The following is a 19,837-nucleotide window of genomic DNA, read 5'->3' on the forward strand; positions in this document are numbered from 1 at the left end:
GTGATAACAGATTGCAGCTGGGATAAATATATCAGTATGAAGCAGGAGTTGTCACTTCTGCTCTATTTGAAGTAATTGGGGAGTTTTAATATGTACCCTGAAATGAACTGCCGCGTAGGGTGGTTAACTTTAGAGAGCTAGGAATAAACTAGAATATGTTTAATACACCTGTATAGTATGGCTTTGTAAGTAGATGTACTGAGGATTTATAGGTCAGAAGCTAAGGGGGAAAAAAGCTATTAAAGAGTCTGAGCCTCAGTAGACACTTTATTTACAGGAGCTATTTAAAGGCAAATTTCCTTCATTTTTATCTTAGAACAAAATAGAGTTTTTAAAGTCAACTCAGGGGTTACAGGTGATGTAGTAGCCCATAAGCTGGGCACAGAGAAGCATGGCATTCATGGAGAAACACAATGTCTTGAGCTGCTATTGGTAAAATTTTCTTCTGGGCACCTTTGGCATCCTGTGGGCCCAGTGCAGATCACATGAGAAACAAGCACCAGCACTGTGATCAGGAGCACATCTTTGGCCTCCTGAGACTGCTTCACGCTGCTCCAGTGAAGGGAGCAACAGAGGATCCACCCTGGGTGGCAAAACGTATCTGAGGGGCTCTCCTGCTGCCCTGCTCTGACTCCTGTCCAGAGGGCAGAGCTCTGGGCAAGCTGCTCTGGGCAAAACACAGGTGCCTGATTTTGAAACCAGTGCAGGGCTGGACAGTCCCCTGTGGCTGTGGGCAGGGTGTGGGCAGGGTTATGCACACCACTCCTCACCCCTTGCTTGGCATCTGTACTGTGGAGGGCTCTGCCCCCTCCTGCAGCCTGTGCTCTACAACATAAATTGCAAGAGTCTAATGGAAATGTAAGAAGTGCCAAATAAGAAGCCAGCCCTGGGTCTTTTTTTCCCTGAACAAGAATTGAAAACATTCTTTGAAATGAGTTTTGTTATGAGAGTTACCTTGACATCGACCCAAAGACATGACTTCAATTTTCTCCTGTTTCTGGCATGATGCCTCTTTGATTTGACATGCATTATCATAAGATTTCCCATCGGAAGCACAAAGAGGATTGAAGTTGGTTTGAGAACAGTCAATGTTGCACACACACCTGAAAAGATAAAGCAAGAGAAAAAAGAAGAGGCTAATATGAGAAAGTTTTTTCATGACATCATAAATACATCTCAGAAATAGAAGTGTTTGTATTTTCCTGACTGCACAATGCAAATGAACAGAATGAAAGTGGAAAGTTCTGTCAAGAGGTCATTTGTATTTCTGGATGGAAATGAAATGCGGGGAGAGGGAAGAGACACAGAAAAGAAAAGCAAGCAAATAGAAAGATAAAAAAGAGTGTTACAAATGGAAAACTATGCCACAGCATTTCCACTTGTAATTTCTTGTAAACCAAAGAACACACAAGCAGATACGCAGATTATTCAAGCTGCTGCGCCCTCTTGCAATTAAAGAAGCCACAAAAATTCACCTCTGTTGAGGTGCTGCCTGTTGTATGCAACACTGCATAAATGTAGTTTTATATTGATTTATGATTTGATTCTGATAATAATTACAGCCCATGTAGGCACTCCGATCATAATAAAAGATGTGATACTGAAGCCTCATCTCACCCTACTGAGATAAAACCACCTGCCAAGACGGAGACTGACAGTAGTGATGTGACTGTACTCTCTGTGCCTGGGGGTGGTGGGATCTCCCCCACCTCCTGGATGTGGTGGGGCTACTTGGTATTAATACCAGGGGAATGATGTCTTTAGGAGAGACTTTGTGTACAAGTGCTTTCTGAAGCATTTGAATAACTCAGCAATCAAAAAGCCTTACCCAGGTGTCACCCAGGAAGATCAGTGTCCACTCCCAACCTGGTGACGTGCTCTGTGCGGGGTGCAGGGTCCCACGGTTGACAGCAGAGCGTGGGCAAGTATGGGTAGGGTAGCAGTGGCCCTGTCCTCAGGGAGCTTAGGGGCATCTCCAGAGCCACAGCGATCCACCTCATCAGCTCCTGGACTGCCCTGAGATGTGAACCAAAGCATGGTGGGGGATTCACTTCAGAAGTCTGGTCCAGATCTGAACTAACATACTAATGTGGACATGTCCCGATCGCAGCAAGCCTCGCCACTGCTCAGAAGACGGAGAAACCCAATTACTTCCATCAACAGCAGGCTGCAGCCTTTTTTCTTTAGGTTTCTCCTATTTCATTATCATTAGCGATGTCAGACACCCTTGGGGATCCATGAGGGAAAGGCATGTTAATCTTCTGTCCCCCGACTGTGCCATGTAACAGACATCTCAGCCTCAGCAATGCTTACATTAACACCAATGTGATCTTGCTCAGGGACAAAGCCAGAGGTCTAACCTGGCAGCTGCTTCAGCTTTTCTGAGCACGTAATTGCGCACATGCTGCTATCTAAACTCTTCCCGGCTCCTTCTGACATTTAAGGCAAAGTAATGTGACCGATGCTTTATCTCCAGCCCACTGGTTGCGCTGAACCTCACAGCGCCGACTCCGCAGCTCTCCCTTTGGAAAGTTAAGTAATGGAAATGTCAGCCTCTAGCCTCACTGCTTGATTTAAGAAAGCGTTTAAAAGTCAGTTCACCTCCCATTTGCAACAGATACCTGGACACCTCCGACCACTGGAAGTGCAGAGGGATGTACGTAAGAGAAAAACTTTGGTGGAAAGAGGAAGCATAGGAAATTAGACAGCATGGGTCAGATCTCTCCATCACCCTCTTTGGCCTCTGGCCTCCACAAACGTGCTCAGGGTGATGAAAATCAGTGGAACTGGTAGTCATCTTCTTTTAGTTGTTTTTTTTTTTAATGTTGGGTAGGTCTATTTTCCCCAAATGTTCACAAAATACAGAAAACTCCTGCTCAAAAAGAGGCCAACAGTAGAAAGCTGTGGTTATAAATTAAATTACATGATTTCATAACTAATGGAAGAAAAAAGTCTAGCTCCCTCTGTAACAATTTCCCCACACTGGTGAACACACAGAATATAAGAAAAAATCCAGTCCATTTCCTGAGAACCTCCTTATCAGCAGAGTAAGAATGTTCTTTTCCAATGAAATGTTAACCGTTGTCATATCTTCCTGCAGCTGTTTCCAGCTTCCCACCTTAGTCAAACTCACTTCATTAGGAAACATTTACTGCTCAAGTAATAGTAATTCTTTCCACGTAGCTCCACCATTTGCATTTCAGATGGGACACAATCAGCCATATGCTCCTTTTTGTAATAAAACAGCTCAGAAACAGCTTCACTTCTCTACATTTTGCTACAAAAAATGAGTGTAGGTTAATATATATTATGTCTCAAGTCAAGAGAAAATTAAGTCAACGAGAAAATTAAAACAAAAGGATGCTCTTTAGGGGAAATCTAAGCAACTTTGGATGCAATTTCAGAAATGCCTAGGGGACACAGGAACCTATGCTCAGAGTAAGACACTTAAGAGACATATTTTTAAAGGTGTTTAGATGCTTAAAGATGCACACAAACACTTTGTGTGGGATTTTTGAAATCACAGAGACCTATCTCCCACTGATTTCAAAGACCATTTCAGAGCCCACTAGGCATTTATTTGCAACTTTTGATACCATCCAAAAAACAGAAGTTCCAAAATGACTTTTCTGACCTCTTTCAGTAAAAGCGAGAAGAGAATCAAGATTTTTCTCAACTCCATTCTAAAACCTTGAATGTGAGACCAGCCTTTCTTTCCAAGCAAGATCGCTGCACACTGTATTAGAAGGACACATCACACGAGCACCACGAACCACGGGCTACTTGTGCTGATGTCAGATGGCTCGTGTGCAAGGCAGAACAGAAAGGGACAACCTCGGGATGACACTCTTTGCTGAAGTCTTATAGGATCTCCTGTGTGAAGAGGGATTTTTAGGGATGACTTGCTGGGCGGTGAAAAAACACTACAGTAAACTTGTCACGCCAATCTCATTGCTGCAAGGATCTGTGTGTGCATCATCCACCCCTTGCACAGTGTTCAGTATACAGTTTCTAGCTTGCATCTGCAGTTTCTTACTGCTTTTGCACATATATACTCAAATCCTACTTTAAGGCTGCACACTTAAGTCAACATCAAATATATGTCAGGAAATGCTAAAGGTAGGATTGCATCAGGAAGATTAATGTGCCTGGGTTGCTGACTCTGTTTAATTTATAGTGCTCATCTTATCAGGGAAAATGACAGTATATTCAAACATGTTTTTTCAAACTAGAGGAACAAGCAGTCTGCCATTTCAACCATGCCCTCAAAGTTCAGAAGAATAAATTACAGAGAAGAAGGTGGGGCATTTACTCCAAATGTGCATGCCCAGGCACACGCGGCCGCAGAGCATACATCATCTTTAAGCGGGATCCAGCGGCGATGTAATAAATACAAAACAAATGGCACTTAACATATTTGATTGAATGAAATCCTGTAGCCGTAGGTAAAGGTGCCTTCACTTCTTGAAGCATTATAAAACGCAGAAGTGGGACTGTCTCCTGTTAAACTAGCAGAATCCAACCGTGATGTCCCTGCTTGGCCCTCAGGGCGTACATAAGGTGACAGTCCTAATGGTGTACAAGACCTCAGATCCTGTGGGTCACAGGAATCCCCTATCCCAAAGAGAGCCTCGCCCCAACACTTGTCATGCCCAGAAATCCTGCCCTGCTCCTAGCTAGCACCCAGTGTTGGTGCTTCTCCTCTCACACTCAACCTGAAAACTAGCTATGTCCACTTCCTTTCACAAGCGACAAAATTGGAGCAGCCTCATCTCTTTTGGTTGTTTGCTGTACTGGTCCTGGGGTTCCCCCCAGGTCCTCTTGCCCACAAAGGGCTGCCAGTACGCATCCCGCTGTCACACAGCTGGCCAGCAGGCTGGCTGCCTGCCTGCAGCATCCCGGTCCCTGAGGCACTTCAATACGCCTCTAATTTTAAGTAATTTGATCATTTGACTATTTTATCATCCTGGCTATGACTTCTGATTATAGTTATATCAATAAATCTATTTGGTTTCTGTGTTCCTAAGTGTAGTGCTGAAGAAAGCTTGGCAATATAAAGGCTGACTGAGCTTTCCTCAGGCTCAAGAAGCTGTGAGAAGGTCAATGAGGTCTCCTAGGGGGTCACAGGATGAAACAGTACCCAAGAGCATACACAAAATACATGTGGTAAGGCTTAACTAAGCCTTCTGCAGTCAGAAAAGCAGCTTTAAAAGCATCTGTGAGGAAGGAGTGCTTCCAAGATGTCAGCCGATACCCTGCAGCTCCCCTGAGAAAGGAAGAAATACTGAATGCTATCTCACAGGCCCATCGCATCTTTCAAGTAATGGACTCATATGCTAATTGATTAAAATTTGGGCTGTCACTGTAAACAATCATTAAACAAGGCTCACTTTCTTATGTCTATTCTTCCAGGACATTATTATAGTCTCTGATGAATTCCACTTCTTTTATATGCTTTATTTTATTCCATTTCATTTCATTAAAATCTTGGAGGAGCTGAATGTCCAGCAATCCACTTTGTTATTTTGGTGATCACGAAAGAAAAAAATCAAAGCAAACCAAAAAGACTGTCCAATGGGCACAGTCCTTGGGGGGATTTTGGGCTACATACCCCAGACGCATCCTACAGCACAGGTGACACTGCTGGACCCTCTGATGAAAATATCATGTCAAGGCAGAACTGCAGACAGAGGTGGTATGAGGTAACACACTAGAGATACACACGAGGCTGCCTGTGGGAGGGCTGGCACAGGTGAACTAAGCCTGTCACAGGTAAGATGCTGACAGCACCTCTGTGTGCCTCACTACTGACTTGTGGGGCGCAAGCCGCTGCACCTCTGAGCTTCTGTCAAGTTCAGTAAACAGCACAGGGCACCCATGTGCATTTTGGGAGTGGTTGTCACTATTTCACCTGTGCAACATCCTTCTCCCCTTCCCAGGGAAACGAGAGAAGAGTGCAGAAGTAGACCAGTAGTTATTTTCTGTACAGATCTTGGCCACAAAAAAAGCTCTGCCCAGACCTCAGAGAGGTCTGTGTCCCAGCAGGGACAGCGATGTGCTGCACCAGGCTGCCTGGCCAAGCTGGAGCAGCCAACTTGGCTTTCTGTTGAATTAGTCTCTGTAGAAATTAATGGGGTCAATAAACCAGGCCTGGATGAGTACACCAGTGAGTGTAGAGGCTCCTATCTCCCCATTCTTCTGCAAATAACAAATGGTATTATTTTCTGGGCACAGAGAGTACCTTTGCCTGCAGAGAGCATGCCACTGAAGAGAGGATTCACAGTTATGAAGGACTGTCCCTGGAGGGAGGAACTGCGTTTTAAGGAGGCGTCTCAATAAAACGAGAGAGTGGTTCTCTGCCCATGAAGTGTAGGGGAATGCTGTAATTATATTTCCTTAGTTCATGAATAAAGTATAATCATTAGTGACACAGTGATGATAAAAAGAACCCCACTCCAAGCTTTATCTTTACTCCTAAGACAACTATTCATCCTTTGTTTTCAGCAATGTATTACTGAAAAATAATTTTTAAAAAATTACTATGCAATATCTGTGCGTAGCATGAGGAAGGTTTCATATGTAGCTGTGATGGGAAGCAAGGAGGATAAATGAGACGATGCTTCTAAAAGAGTGGTTTTACTGGGAACAGATACAGGCACATTTTTGTCAGAGCGAGATGTCAACGGCAGTTCTTCCCTATTCAACATCTTTTAATTAGCCCTCTGCAGTTTGGAAACCTGAGAGCATTGTTGGTACTACCTCTGTTTATTAAACATTCATATTTAGACTTTGCTGGCCATGGGTCATTTGCTTTTTGGAACCAGAGCAACAGAAAATTGTGTGTCTGAGATATCTGCAAAGAAGTACTTAATGAAATGACTAACGTCTTCAGCCAAGTGTCTAGTTGATTACAGGGTCCAAACAGCAGAACAGCAATAAATCTGCCACAAAGAGAATTGTCAGTCAAGAAAAAAGGCATAAAACCAAACAGACAGGGAAGCAAGAGCTAAAAATGTGAAAATGCAAATCTAGTGTTATTTTTACTAGTCAGAGCTCTGATATTTGAGCGCATATGCTAATTTGGTCAAGTGTGAGATCCCACCATGTCTCAGCGAGCACTATTTTACAGGGAAAGTGATGTTCCATTCTGCAATCATTTTAAACATTGTATATTTTCTCCAGGCAAAAATAAAAAAAAGCAAGGAAAAACCAACAACATTTTGTAGCATAAAAAAGCCCAAAGCCTTCCCTTTGCCATAAAACAGTGTATAAATAAAAACACAGTTGTTGTACATTTATGATATTTCCACCAGAGACTTTTCTTATCTTCCTCTATTCTGACTAGAAAACAGTGATCAGAAACTCAAATTTCTGGTTGGATGTCAGTACGGTCCTCTCCAAGCCCCCTGCCCCTCCAAGTAGGACATTAAATGCCCATTTAAAGCAAACCTGGCAGTACACGCCTGCATAAAGAGCCTGGAAATCAGTCCCAAATGCCTTCTCTATCATTTGGATTCCTGCAAGGTTTTTCTTTCTGGTACACAGGGCATCTTTGTTGACATTACCAGCAGGCAAGTTGAAATGAAGCCAGGCTTAACATTACGCCTCAACATTCGAACACGCATTGTACCATGGTTCAGCCGCGTGTCAGGAGGCTGGTGGGAGCGCTCATTTACCCAGGCAGCTCTGGGTATGTTTAATATGTCTCAACACAACACCACGCAGAGATACTTGAACTAGCTCTAAGCAGGGACTGGCAAGGTTAACCAGGCTGGGCAGACCTAGCCTCCAGGAGCTCAGCTAGCCCATTCAGACCATCCGTGTGCTGCGGCATCGCGCCTTGTTAAAACCCGTGGTAACCCTTTACTGGGAAGCAGCGACAGGTCACCTCTGCTACCAACCTCGGCACCACATCAGTCATCCTCAAAGCTGCCCGCACACACAGGCAGCTAAACTGGATTGCTCCAGGGGGCTGGCACGCAACCTCCTTTTCAACATCAGTCTCAAAAGGACCATGTAAATACCGGCTTCTTCCACTGACCCTCAGTCCATTTACAAGTACACCACTAAGCTTTACAGTACTCATACGTCCCGTAGCAGCAATGACTTGGTACTATTATACCTATTTTATAGAGAGGCCAGTTTTAGTGTAAAGTCCTGGCACTCTCAATACAGGGTCAACAGGGACTTTTGGTAGCTTGGCCAAGCTCGAGTACCCTACAGTGGTCTCTGCAGCATGTGGAGCACAGCCCAAGGGGATGACACCCAATGATGCCTCCAGCCTGGAGACAAAACTGCTTGGCATCATTGCCTGGGTTTGCATACAGCTGAACATTAGGTACACAGACAAACATATATATATAAAACAGTTATATATAAAATATATTCATAATGCACACAGGCACACAGTATTTTACACTTTCTATGAATGACACCCTACAACCTGCCTGTGCTTGCCAGGAGATTGAAATCCTATCACTGCACTCTTAAGAACATCATTAAGAGGCTTAAAGAATAGAGATGGCTGCGTGTCTCCTTCAAAACAAACTTTGCAGTATTTGTGAGGCTGATGCAAAACTTTAGCTGCAGTGCAGAACAATAAACAATACATATTTTATAATGGCAGCACAAAAATAGCGTACGATATTTCTTTCCTGGTCCTGCTACTGCTTCTCTTTGGCTTTAAGATCACAAGAGAAGAAAAAGCACGGCTTATTTTGAATGCCTTCCATTCAATGTTATTTATTTATTTATTTATCTAATTTATTTTACCTTTTTGTCCTTTGCAGCCCAGCTTCTGCACTAAGGACTTTAGCACGTCTACTTTTCACAGTAGCTTCCCTGGGATATTTTACCTATTTCAACTGTTCAAATGTTTATCTTCAGCAGGAGTAAAAGGAGAAAAGCTTGATTCCCTCAGGGTGATGCAATGTTTCTGCATGGCATTTCAATAGCATCCTGTTATTCAAACAATTAGAAATCACAGAGACCATGCATGGAATTATCAGCATACTGCATAGAGATTTTTATTATTATGTAGTGCATAATGAAAATGATTTGAAGGACCCCAAAGCATCATAACAGAAGGAAGCGATGAATAATCAGGTTGGGTTTGGTTTTTTTTTTTTTGACTGCAAGAGACCAAAATATTGTTTACTGGACATATGTCAAGCTAAAATGAACTAAAGTGGTGAATGTATTTATTGATGCCTTTCCTTGCATACCAAATGCAACATACTCTGGGAGTCTAGCTGAAGCCCAGAGCCAGGAGCTGGGGCAATTGTCATACAGCCGCCATGCTGCTGCTGCTGCTTAATAGCAAGGAGTGACTGGCAACGATTAAAAATACGTATGGATTTTTCAGAGCACATTTGTTATGAGAGCTCACGAAGGTTGTTTCAAAATGGTTTTGTGGACTGCTCCCAGAGGCACCTCACCTTACAGCCGTGAGGAGAGCTGCACAGGTGCTGGCTCCTTCCCAGAGCCAGACCAGCTCAGTGAGGAGCTGGTCCCATGCTCCACCAGTTTTTAAGACTTTATCCTGTAGACTGCAGCTCATGAAAACCACTTTAACCAGCTGTGCAAGACACTGTAACTTGATTCCTAATTCTCCTTTTTTTCCCTGTAACTTTCTTTACCAAGTTTTTGACAAAAAAAATCACAAATTTCACCTTTGCTTCCTTCTTACAAGTCAAAGCACCAATTATAATATGACCTTCATCTGGCTTCCCAATGGCTTTAGTGCCCTCAACAGCACATTAAACTGTATGCTAACACCTTTAGGGCAAAATAAATGTCTCATTTTATTTTTTTAAAAATACCATTTTTATTTAAAATGAATGATATTTTGTTGTGTAAAGCAGTCTTTGCTAGACTGGATGCTTTAAACCCAAACAGAGAAACTAGAGAAATACAAGGCTGACAACTTGGTTTGAAGAGTGACAGAAAACCCCTCATGCTAGCTGTGTGACTACAGAAGAAAATTCTCATTCTGTCCACATGCCAATTCAAGTGTCTGCAGGTATCTAATGTGTGAAGTTTATTTAAAGCACATAGAATAAAATAAATGCCTTTTTATGGTTTGCCTACATTTGGTGTCCTTCACGTCTCTATAGTCTGTGCTAAAACAAAGCTTTGCTGACCGTTTCTCTCCCTCTGTAAACATTTGAGGCTGTCCTTCACGAACGTTTTATTGCTGTGTGCCTCAGACTGCTGATATTGTTGGCTCCTCTCTTGAAGCCAGCAGAATAATGAAGATTGTTCCCATGAATCTCAGCATTTCACCCCGGTCTGCAACAGCCAGTGGAATATTGCAACAGCTGGTGGGAATCACGGGGCGACCATCTAACTGCAGGTCCTGGTGTGGACCTTGCCACGCAGGAAGGCTTGATCTGTTTGCAAAGAACTGTGGCACCAGCTGGGACCAGTGACAAGTTTCTGGTAACACCTTCGTTAACAACACTAGAAGTTATTTCTGAAAGCAGAAAGTGGACTCTGATTTATCAGTGAGAGTAAAAGGATGATGGCCTTCTGGCTACTGGAGACCAGTGTGCTGCAAGGCCCATCCCACGCAGCACATCAGCCGTCCACTGCCGGTGGGAAGGTCTTGGCCCATAGCTATGAGCCTGGGACCTGAGCAAATCACTACACATGCAAGAGTAAGAGAGCAGTAGTAACCCTCTTTTTCCTCAGAGCATTCGGGTCTGTAGGTGAAAGCTGTATACAGCTAGGTATTTTTACCGGCTGGGGATGCTGCCTCTTCTCTTGCTGTCTCATGATGACCACAGTGGCTGGCTGCTTTTGGGATCAAGCCCCAAGGGAAGGTACTGCTGCCAGGGAAAGGAAGATGAATGAATGAATGAAATGTGCTATCTCAAGGACACGTCCATGCCAGCAAACTAATGAGATGAGAGTAACCTTCTTCAGGTCTGGGACACAGATCAGTGGAACCCACCTGCAGCTCCTGAAAGGAATGCACCACAAGCCCTGCACCCTGGTTGGGACAGGCATCCCTGGGGCATCTGTGGTCCTCTGCATGGGAGAACTTCGCTAAAAACGGGCAGGCTGAGAGACAGCAATTAAGTCTGTACATCTGGGCACATCTCACTCAGGCTTTTAGCTGCAACTTGCATGTGGGAAAGGACCAGGGCAGGAGATGGATGCCGTAGGGAAGGCACACCTGCCACCCCACAGGGGCTATGACAGCCGAGGTCAGCCGTGCACGTCAGCTCCTATTGAGCTTTCCCTCAGGCTCATATTTAATGCATGGGATGTATTTTTAATAGCTTAGATGTGTGAACAAATTGTGGCCTTGATGTTCCAACATGGGTGTGTGAAGGAGCCTCCGACCTTCTGCAATGGATGCAGTTTTAATTTAATAGTTAACATGAAGTGGAATGGAAGAGATGAAGCATTCTGTTAAGACATTTGATAATAAATTGGAAAGTGCTTTCTCAGTGCTTTACATATTATTCTCTCTGCTGATCTATTTAGCCAACACATGTAATTCTGAGCTACAAAGTTGTATTCCTGCTTTCGTAAACATACTTACATAAAACTCAATAACAACACAGTCTATTTATTGCTAAAATGCTAGTAGGAAATTGGAAAAGGTATAAATACAATTCATTGCTGGTGATCTCCTGCCCCCTGAAGGCACCGTAAGGCTCCAAATCTTGCTCAGTTCACAGCATCATAAAACTAAAGCAATAAATGTCACTCCTTTCTTGATTGCACATTAGGCCAATCGGCTTTTTATTGCGACTAAATAGGCCGTCATGAAGGCACCGCTCAGCTTACTACTAGAGTATGACTTTGGCTAAATGGGGGGCCAGGGAGGGAGGAAATCTTGTTTTGAGATAACAAAAAGGGAAAAGAAAACAGGAAAAATAAGGTGCAAAAGCATGTTGCTCTCCAAGGTCTCTGCACTTGCTCTTTCATGCTGTAATGCCCTGATGTACGCAGACGATTATGTGTCAATGCACATTAATATCTGATGTGCATTATCATATTATCCGTTATGTGCACTTTCACAGCCTGGTGAGCCCAGGCTCTCCCAGCCATGGGGTTACACAATCAAGCAGTGGCTTTGCCCTGGAGCACCCGCACACAGCTCTGCCCTCACAGAGCCAAAAGGGATCCCTTTGTGTGCCTCCCACGAAGCGCCAGGAGCCGGGCATGATTTTTATAACACCCTGTATTACAGCAAGAGCACAAAACAGACTGCCAAAACCATTCCTTCAAATGCAAATAAAGGTGTGCGCTTAGAAGGCTGCGACATTTTACTACCTAGGACTGAAAATTGCAGTCACAGCTGGTGGCAGAGGCATAAAAAAACCCAACCCTGAGTTCATTTGTTCCCCTGTTAAATTGGGCACATAAAACGGTTGCTGTCTGCCATGCTGTCACATGTATATGTTGTATATGGATATTTCCTAAAAATAGAGAAGGATGTTGTCGCTATTTCACACAAGACCCAGCCACACACGTGCACTCTTGTAACACACGCAGATCGGCATTAACGCAGTCCACAGCCACAACACCTTGATGCCAGCTGAGCCACTACCTCACACATCCTCCAGCTGTGCCTGCCATATAAACGTTTAATTCACCCGCTCCATGCTGGATGTGCCATTTCAACTGCCATGCCAGGCAGAGGGAAGGCAGGTGAGGAGGACCTCCCTGCCATCTTCAGGTAGTGTCCCCAGAACCCTCCTCGAGTCCCTGTGTGTGGGCAGCTGCCGTGGCTCCTTCCCACTCTCCAGCAAACAGCAAAATGGACTAGCTGCAAGTCAGCCTTAGGTTTTCTTCCTGCTTCCACACTCCTCCATCCTTTCCCAGTCTATTCTTCCAGTCTTCTCTGCCATGACCACTCATCCCTCTATGCCCCCGTGCCTGTCATCCACACACCACATGCTGAACGTTGGGGTAGGCATCTTGGCCACCCAACAGGAAAATCTGGCGATTCTAAATCATGCTTTTAAAATTATTGCTGCTTTTTTTTTTTTTTTTTTTTTTCCTTCAGCTCTAAGGTTGACAGACTAATAATTGTGAAGACGCATGACAGGTCTACATGTCTTACAAGCCTTCCTCCCCTTAAATTTCAGAAGAATTTGTGTCTTGCTCCTATGGGAGCATGGCACCATGACAAGACAAGAAAAGCCCCCAAAATCTCAGAAGTTATTTTTGGCTTTTCACAAATCAATATTTCCTCTGAAGCAACTGAAGCAGTCAGTAAGCCAAATTCTGCTTTTATCATCACAATTTCCAAGGTATTCCTTTGCACTCTGTGAACAACTGCGCATTTACACTCTGGCAGAGTCTGTTCTCCCTACTGCCAGTGAAAGGCTCCACTGGCTACTGAAAAGTTACTCCACAGTTATGAAACTGTGAGAGAAATTTTGTTCCACTGAAGTCAGTGGAATAACTTTCATTGACTTCCATAAGCTGAAAGTTCACCTTCTGAAACTGAAAACCAAGTCTGGATCAGCATCTGAAAGGAGGAGCACAAGGAAAAAAAAAAATCTATAAGCTTTATGACTGTGTAGGGTATTATCCCCTGGACACACAGTGAGTTTTGCTGTAATTGCAAAACATTAAAAATGTCTTTTTTATTACAAAACCAAATGTCAGGGACTCTAGTTTTTGGATAAGAGATGTATGTGTCATATAGGGTCCCTAAAAGACCTACTTGGGTGAATTGTACAGATGGAACACAATGTGGGTTTGCATTTATCTGAGTACATTTAAAGCTGTGATATATAGTCTACATAACAGACTTCCTCGATGTATAGAGAAAATATAGCCAATTTCTTTGTGTAGGCTGAATTATTTACCAGCGTGTTCCAAAGTGTATTGGTAATAAAACACTATGAAGTATAAGTAACTCCAGACAATCTTGGCTTATGTTAAAACCAAGGCTTTTTTAAAAAGAATGTTATTAAGAAAATAAATCCTGAGAATCTGGAAAGGCAGGACTTTGTCAAATGAACATAAGCCTCTGAAGGACTGCACTGACTCAATGGATGGAAAGGTCAAATTCTCCAAACCATCACCCTAAGGGAGTCAGGAATCAGACTCACTTCAAATTAAATAGGCTATTTTGGCACAGGATGAAGGATGCAAAGGTGGTAGGAAGATTTTGTGAAACTTACCTGACTGGGAAAAATGGATGTTTTTACCTAAAGCCAAATAAAAGGTATGTAGAGTAAAACAATTTCACCAGATGGCCAAACAAGCCATCATTTTTCCAATCATTAACTTTCTAGCCAAGCCACTGGTAGTGCATTCAGTTTTGAAATACAGTGTGCTCATTCCTGCCTCCTACTCTTCAAAAAGACTGGACCATAAGCTGCTCTTAGAGAAACATTCTCTGAAGATAAAACTGACTTCTTGTTCCCGTATCTTCCTTTGCTCTTTCTGCAGACTCACTGATGAGAAAGAGGAAAACCGGGTATTTTTGGCTTGATTTAACATCTTTTAGAAGTCAGTGGGCATCTTTCTCTGGCTATTGTGGGGCACAAAGTCACCTTTTCACCTGGGCTGGTGTTAAGTTGAAACTGTCCACTGAAGGAGTCCTGCAGAATTTCAGTAGCTTGCCAGTGAGAAACCTGATAGGAATTGTGGTGCTCATGCAATGCTCACCTGGGGACCTTATTTTCTGACACATGATGTATAGAGACTGGTTGCTAATAAGCCTGAAGCTTTCACCTAAGCTGGAACTGCTGCAACTTTGTTCTTGCTTGTGCTGTCAAGCTACAATTTTGTATTTTGATAGTTTTCCCACTTTTGTGCCAGTTTACATGGCATTTCTTTCCACAGCCCAAATGAAGGAACATGGCTGGGTTCTCTATTCAGCTCTCACGCCCAAGGCAGCAGATCTGACTGATCAGCCTCCTATAAAAGCCACCAACATTTCTCAGGGCAGGCTTAATAGTTAAAATATAACATATAAACAGGTAAGCGTTATCTTGTTTTTCTAATGGTCCTGATGTTCTGTCTGTCATTGGAAATCCTTCACTGACCAATTTCCAGTTGCTTAGGCTAATTTTTTACAGTATTGCTGACTCTTAGCACACTGCAGGGTATCCCTACAGTTATCTCAACATGGTATCTCAACAGTTACATGGGAAGTCAACTGCTTTCTTCTTATTTCAAAATCTTTTAATCATAGAACATGCACCAAATGAAACATTAACAGTTAACAGAGCCAGAACTGGGCTAATTTCTGGGCAGGGACTCGCTTGTCTCCTGCTGTGCAATGTAGAGATTGTGTGCTGCAGTGCCTTTCCTTTCCTCTGTAAACCCTTGCCTAGACCATTATTAGACATGACTACTAAGCTCCACATGAAGATTTATGCAGCAGCAGCTTCACTTCATGCCTTAGGTATGATCTCAAGTTAAGCAGAAATGTGCAGGATTGTATTTTTTTTACGATTTGATTCCATTTCTGTGTTTATTTGAACCACAAGACCAGTGAGTATGCTTAATCGTTATACATAGCCATGAACGAAGATCTACTTTTTCTCTAAAAGAGAAAGGAAAGCAGGAGCAAATGGCAATATATCTACTGTATAATGCACGGGACATTGCAGATGTTAAAGAAGCTCGTTGTTTCTGCATCTGGAACAAGTAGGTCACACACAGTTATTATATACACTGCTGAACATGAAGCAGCCAATACCCGTGTAATGTATGTGAGCTTTCAAACTACCTTTTAGTACTTTATAGTAGTATAGGACCTTGCTTGCAGATGCTTTGGTTGAAAGCAACTGATGGAAGGGGGAAGGGACCCAAAGCTGACCGACCTAATTGCTCTGTGGATTGAGAAGCTGGCAAAATCATTAATTTCTTTTATATGTTTTCTTCCTATACTATAATAAAGATAAATATTGATTGCTAGAGCAATATTGATTGTAGGGGTCACTGCAGATGGCAGCTGCATGATTTGCACAAATATCTCCCATGTACAGCGCCACTTATTTGCATAAGAATTCAGTTTCACCATCCTCATACGCTGCAGACTGCTCACTTGCCTTATAGGAGCATTTACCCAAACTATATATATCAGCGATTAGCAGTAAAATATGAAACAGAGGACTGAAACAGTTCATCTTCTTAATACATTTTGTGTGTGTGTGTCTGTCTGCTTGTGGCTAAGTGGAGTTTATTGTCCCAGCCGTGCGGAAAGAAGCACAGGACACAAGGGACCTGCTGTAATTGTGGTGCAACGTCACCACCTCACCTGGGAATACCACCCAGCAGCACAGCACACCTGAGATCGATGCTCCTTCCTTCACCCACTGACCTAGACACAGAACATGCCAAGCCCTTTCATTCAGGTCTGGATGCCTTTCTCCAAGCTCCCCGCTTTGGGTCATCAGAGACCCAGTGTCTGTGCAGAATGGGCCTCAGCATCTTCTCCTGAGCTGAACCTGCCCAGTGGGATCCTTCCAAGGAACGGAAAATGCCACTGCAGCATGGGCCAGGTTCATGAGGAGGGAGGGAAGTTGCCTACCACAAGCATGGTGCCTACAGTAGAGCACAAACCCCTACTCTCAGCCAAAGGGGAGCCCTTGGGGTGTGTGGGACAGAGTTGCAGGAAGCAGCAGGGGTATTTACACCCCTTTTCATCATTGGTGCAAACCCCTAAGTGGCCCATTCAAGGTCTGGCACCTCCTGGGGGGATACTGCTGCCTCTCTCCTCCACCTGCAACCTCCAGGAGAGAGGAGGGGGAAGGCAGAGGAGCAATCTACAGAGGCAGCCTCCTCACCTCCTCGGACACTGCCAGGCTGCAGGGAAAGCGCTCTCTTGCGAGCACACTGTACATCTCTGCGTGCCTGTCTCGTAGCTAGCAAACTGCATCTTATTCTGGGCAACGCTGCACTTCCAGACTGCTGCTGGCTGACCTGCTGATATTGAAATTCAAAGGAAAAGCATGCATATTTAACCCCAATTCATCATTCTGATTTTGATTAACTCTACAAGTCAGAGGTTTGCAGGCTTTAATCTTGTTCTAAGAAAATACTCCTGTCCTCTCTTCTCGGCGTTTTCCAACAGGAAATTCAACAGAAGGGTTTTTCCTATTATTTATCTCCTTCCACTTACTTGGACACACCGTGGACCTCTGAAATAGCTGCCCAGTATCTATCCAAACCATGGCTTGTCCAGTGAAGAGAGTGGTCTTATTTCCTCAGTGGCCCATAAGGAGGAGATTAATACTGGAATCCAGGTTTCTGACATGGTTATGCACTGACACTAAACCACTTTAGCAGATGAGCAGGCACTCCATTTGGTGAGTACTATTTATATAAAGTGAGTATTTCATAGATGCTTTTTGGAAGATCTTAGAAATACACCACGGTTCAGAATGTTACGCTTCATTCTTCATTTCCTTTTAAGTATATCTCTCGGGGTGTTATGCTGAGTAGCCCTGTCTTATAAAATCAATTATTCCTTAGCCAGCTCAGAAATAAAACCCAAAGTAAGCAACACCAAATGTCTGATTTACCAATAGATTGCAATCCAGTGCTAAAGAGCATAGCCACTGCCCTGCTTTAAATATTCATGAAGCCCACTGGTGCAAAATGCATTAAAGGTGGGAATAATGCCAGTAATACACGATCCTCTTAGTGACAAGAAGCTTTCACATATTAAAGTAGCAAGATGTTAAAGACTTTCAACTGAAGAGTCTTTGTTTTTAACTTAGAGAAAGAGATTCACTAATGGAATGCCAAATTGCATTCACTCTCGTGATATTAGACTGCAGAATAGGATAATAACACATGTGTGCTTTACCATGCTGTGGTAAACCTGTTATTACAGTGGGTTCTTTTCTGCCTTTCCTACGTACTTTCCAGAAAGCGTTGACACATATCTCTTACCCCTTCAAGTAGTTTTCTGTGTGACAAACCCTCTGTAAGAATCCCAGGAGCCTAACCATTAACAGATTGGTTTTACGCAAATAAGAAGATTTAAAAATAATGGTGACACAGTACAATAGCACAATTTAGCTGAGTGACAACTGGCAGTGAATAACCAAAAAAAAAAAAAAAAAGGAAGAGTAAAACCAGAGACAAGGGATTGCAAAATAACAGACTGTGGCAATGCAGAATAATGTTAATTGTCACTTTAAATCATCGACAGCCCAGCCACATCTGCTATCACACCTGTGCTCTCTTCTCTGATCTACTCTGGCACCCTAGAAATATTAGGCAAACAGCCAGCCGCGTACCTCCAGCTCTCTGCAGTCTGCTACCAGCGTGCATCCCTCTTACCTGGAATGGATCAGGCACTGACCCTGCACCATCAACTGTTTCTGACTGATAGGGGACACTGCCAGTGCTGGGCTTGTCACCCTCTAACAACAGGTCCTGGGGCTGCTGGGACCCACTGACCTCATTTGGATTTTGCAAACCTTATCAGTTAGGTGAGCTAGCTAGAGGAGCCTTGTTTACATCTGAAATTTGATCCACATAAAAACAGTGATCAAATAATAAACTGAGATTTCTTTTCCCACTTCATCTAAGGATTTTTTCTGCACACCAAATCTTGGCAGGGGGAGTGAGGGAGTATGTCTATCTTGTGCCAAACATGGAAATTCAATTAACGTACATTTGAAAGAGGAATCTAGGTCCCCCATACATAGTCTGCTTTTATTCTAGAAATAAGAATAACAAAGAGCTAATACCCAGAAGGCTCATTTTTTAGAAAGACGTTTATCCAAGACTAATCAGGGGCAGGGACAGGAAAACAGGGCTCTGTTACGGCATATGAAGTTGTTTACTTCACAGCAGAAGTTTAACAGGCTTTACATGGTCTTTGTACTCCTGGTTGGAAATCTGCTTTCCTGCCTTTTAACAGTTTGTCTGGTAGCATCTTCCCAGGAAATGCCCCTCCCTGCTTCCTGCCCCGAGAACTGTCTTCCCCTGCAGAAAGGCTGCCTGTCAATGAAGATTGAGAACTTCAGTTCCTGCAGTCACATTACGCTGCTCCATATAAGCCAAGTTGTTTCAAAGGGTTGGAATTAGTGCAAAAGCTGCAGTGGGAACATTACTGGGATAAGTTGGATCAGGCTATTCTACCAAGCTATTTCTGGAAAAAAATAAACACCGCTCCTCAGTGCTTATGATTAATAATGTTATCCTGTAGCTAATTTTATTCCTTGCCCCTCTCTTCTCCTGCCTTCCAATTTGGAAGTGCACTTAATTATGAAAACATGAGCACTAGACTGTGAATTCTGATATATTAATTTTACCATGGTTTTGTTTCTACACTGCATCACCAAAACTCTCAAGGACAACTGGTCAAGGAGACAATGAAAATTCTGACACCTGGGGTAATTTTCTTAAGCAAAGTCAAAATTAAGCAATTTCTTCCACACAAATCTCATTACATTACTGCAAACCTATAACCATGTTGCATCTTGCTCCTGTTTTTCAACACAAGTTCTTTTGATGACCAGAGCTACAGCAAAGCCAAAAGACTAGAACCGGAGATTATTAAACGCCTGTCAAGATAAAATCAAAATGAGGACAAACGGATGGCCATGACCATATTCCTAAGCTTCTTCACTGAAGAGTAGAAATGTTCATAATTTCATGCCTGACCAACAGTGCATGGGTGCCTTGCCTGGAAGAGGTACCCAACACTGGGCCCAATTACCATGTTCTCCCTCCCTCCCTCTCCTTCCTTTCATTCAGATCACAGTTGGGGCAATATTGCTTTATTGACATCTCACTGCCCAGTCTCTGTATCCATCCTTTAGCTACCACCAGCCCACATCTTCAGAATCATCATACAGACAACAGCTCTAAGATTTGCATGATTATTTTGTTG

At 43.3% G+C, this 19,837-nt stretch overlaps 1 protein-coding gene across 2 annotated transcripts in view; it reads right to left on the minus strand.

The window, feature by feature from the left end:
• TMEFF2 (transmembrane protein with EGF like and two follistatin like domains 2) overlaps positions 1-19,837 on the minus strand; it is a 134,342-nt gene that overhangs the window by 35,201 nt on the left and 79,304 nt on the right. For both annotated transcript variants that reach the window (XM_074910674.1, XM_074910673.1), the window contains exon 6: positions 955-1,103. In XM_074910674.1, coding sequence (XP_074766775.1) covers positions 955-1,103 — 149 coding nt within the window. The remainder of the gene's footprint in view (positions 1-954; positions 1,104-19,837) is intronic.

This window comes from Athene noctua, chromosome 7 (assembly GCF_965140245.1).
Source record: "Athene noctua chromosome 7, bAthNoc1.hap1.1, whole genome shotgun sequence".
Taxonomy (NCBI): Eukaryota; Metazoa; Chordata; class Aves; order Strigiformes; family Strigidae; genus Athene; species Athene noctua.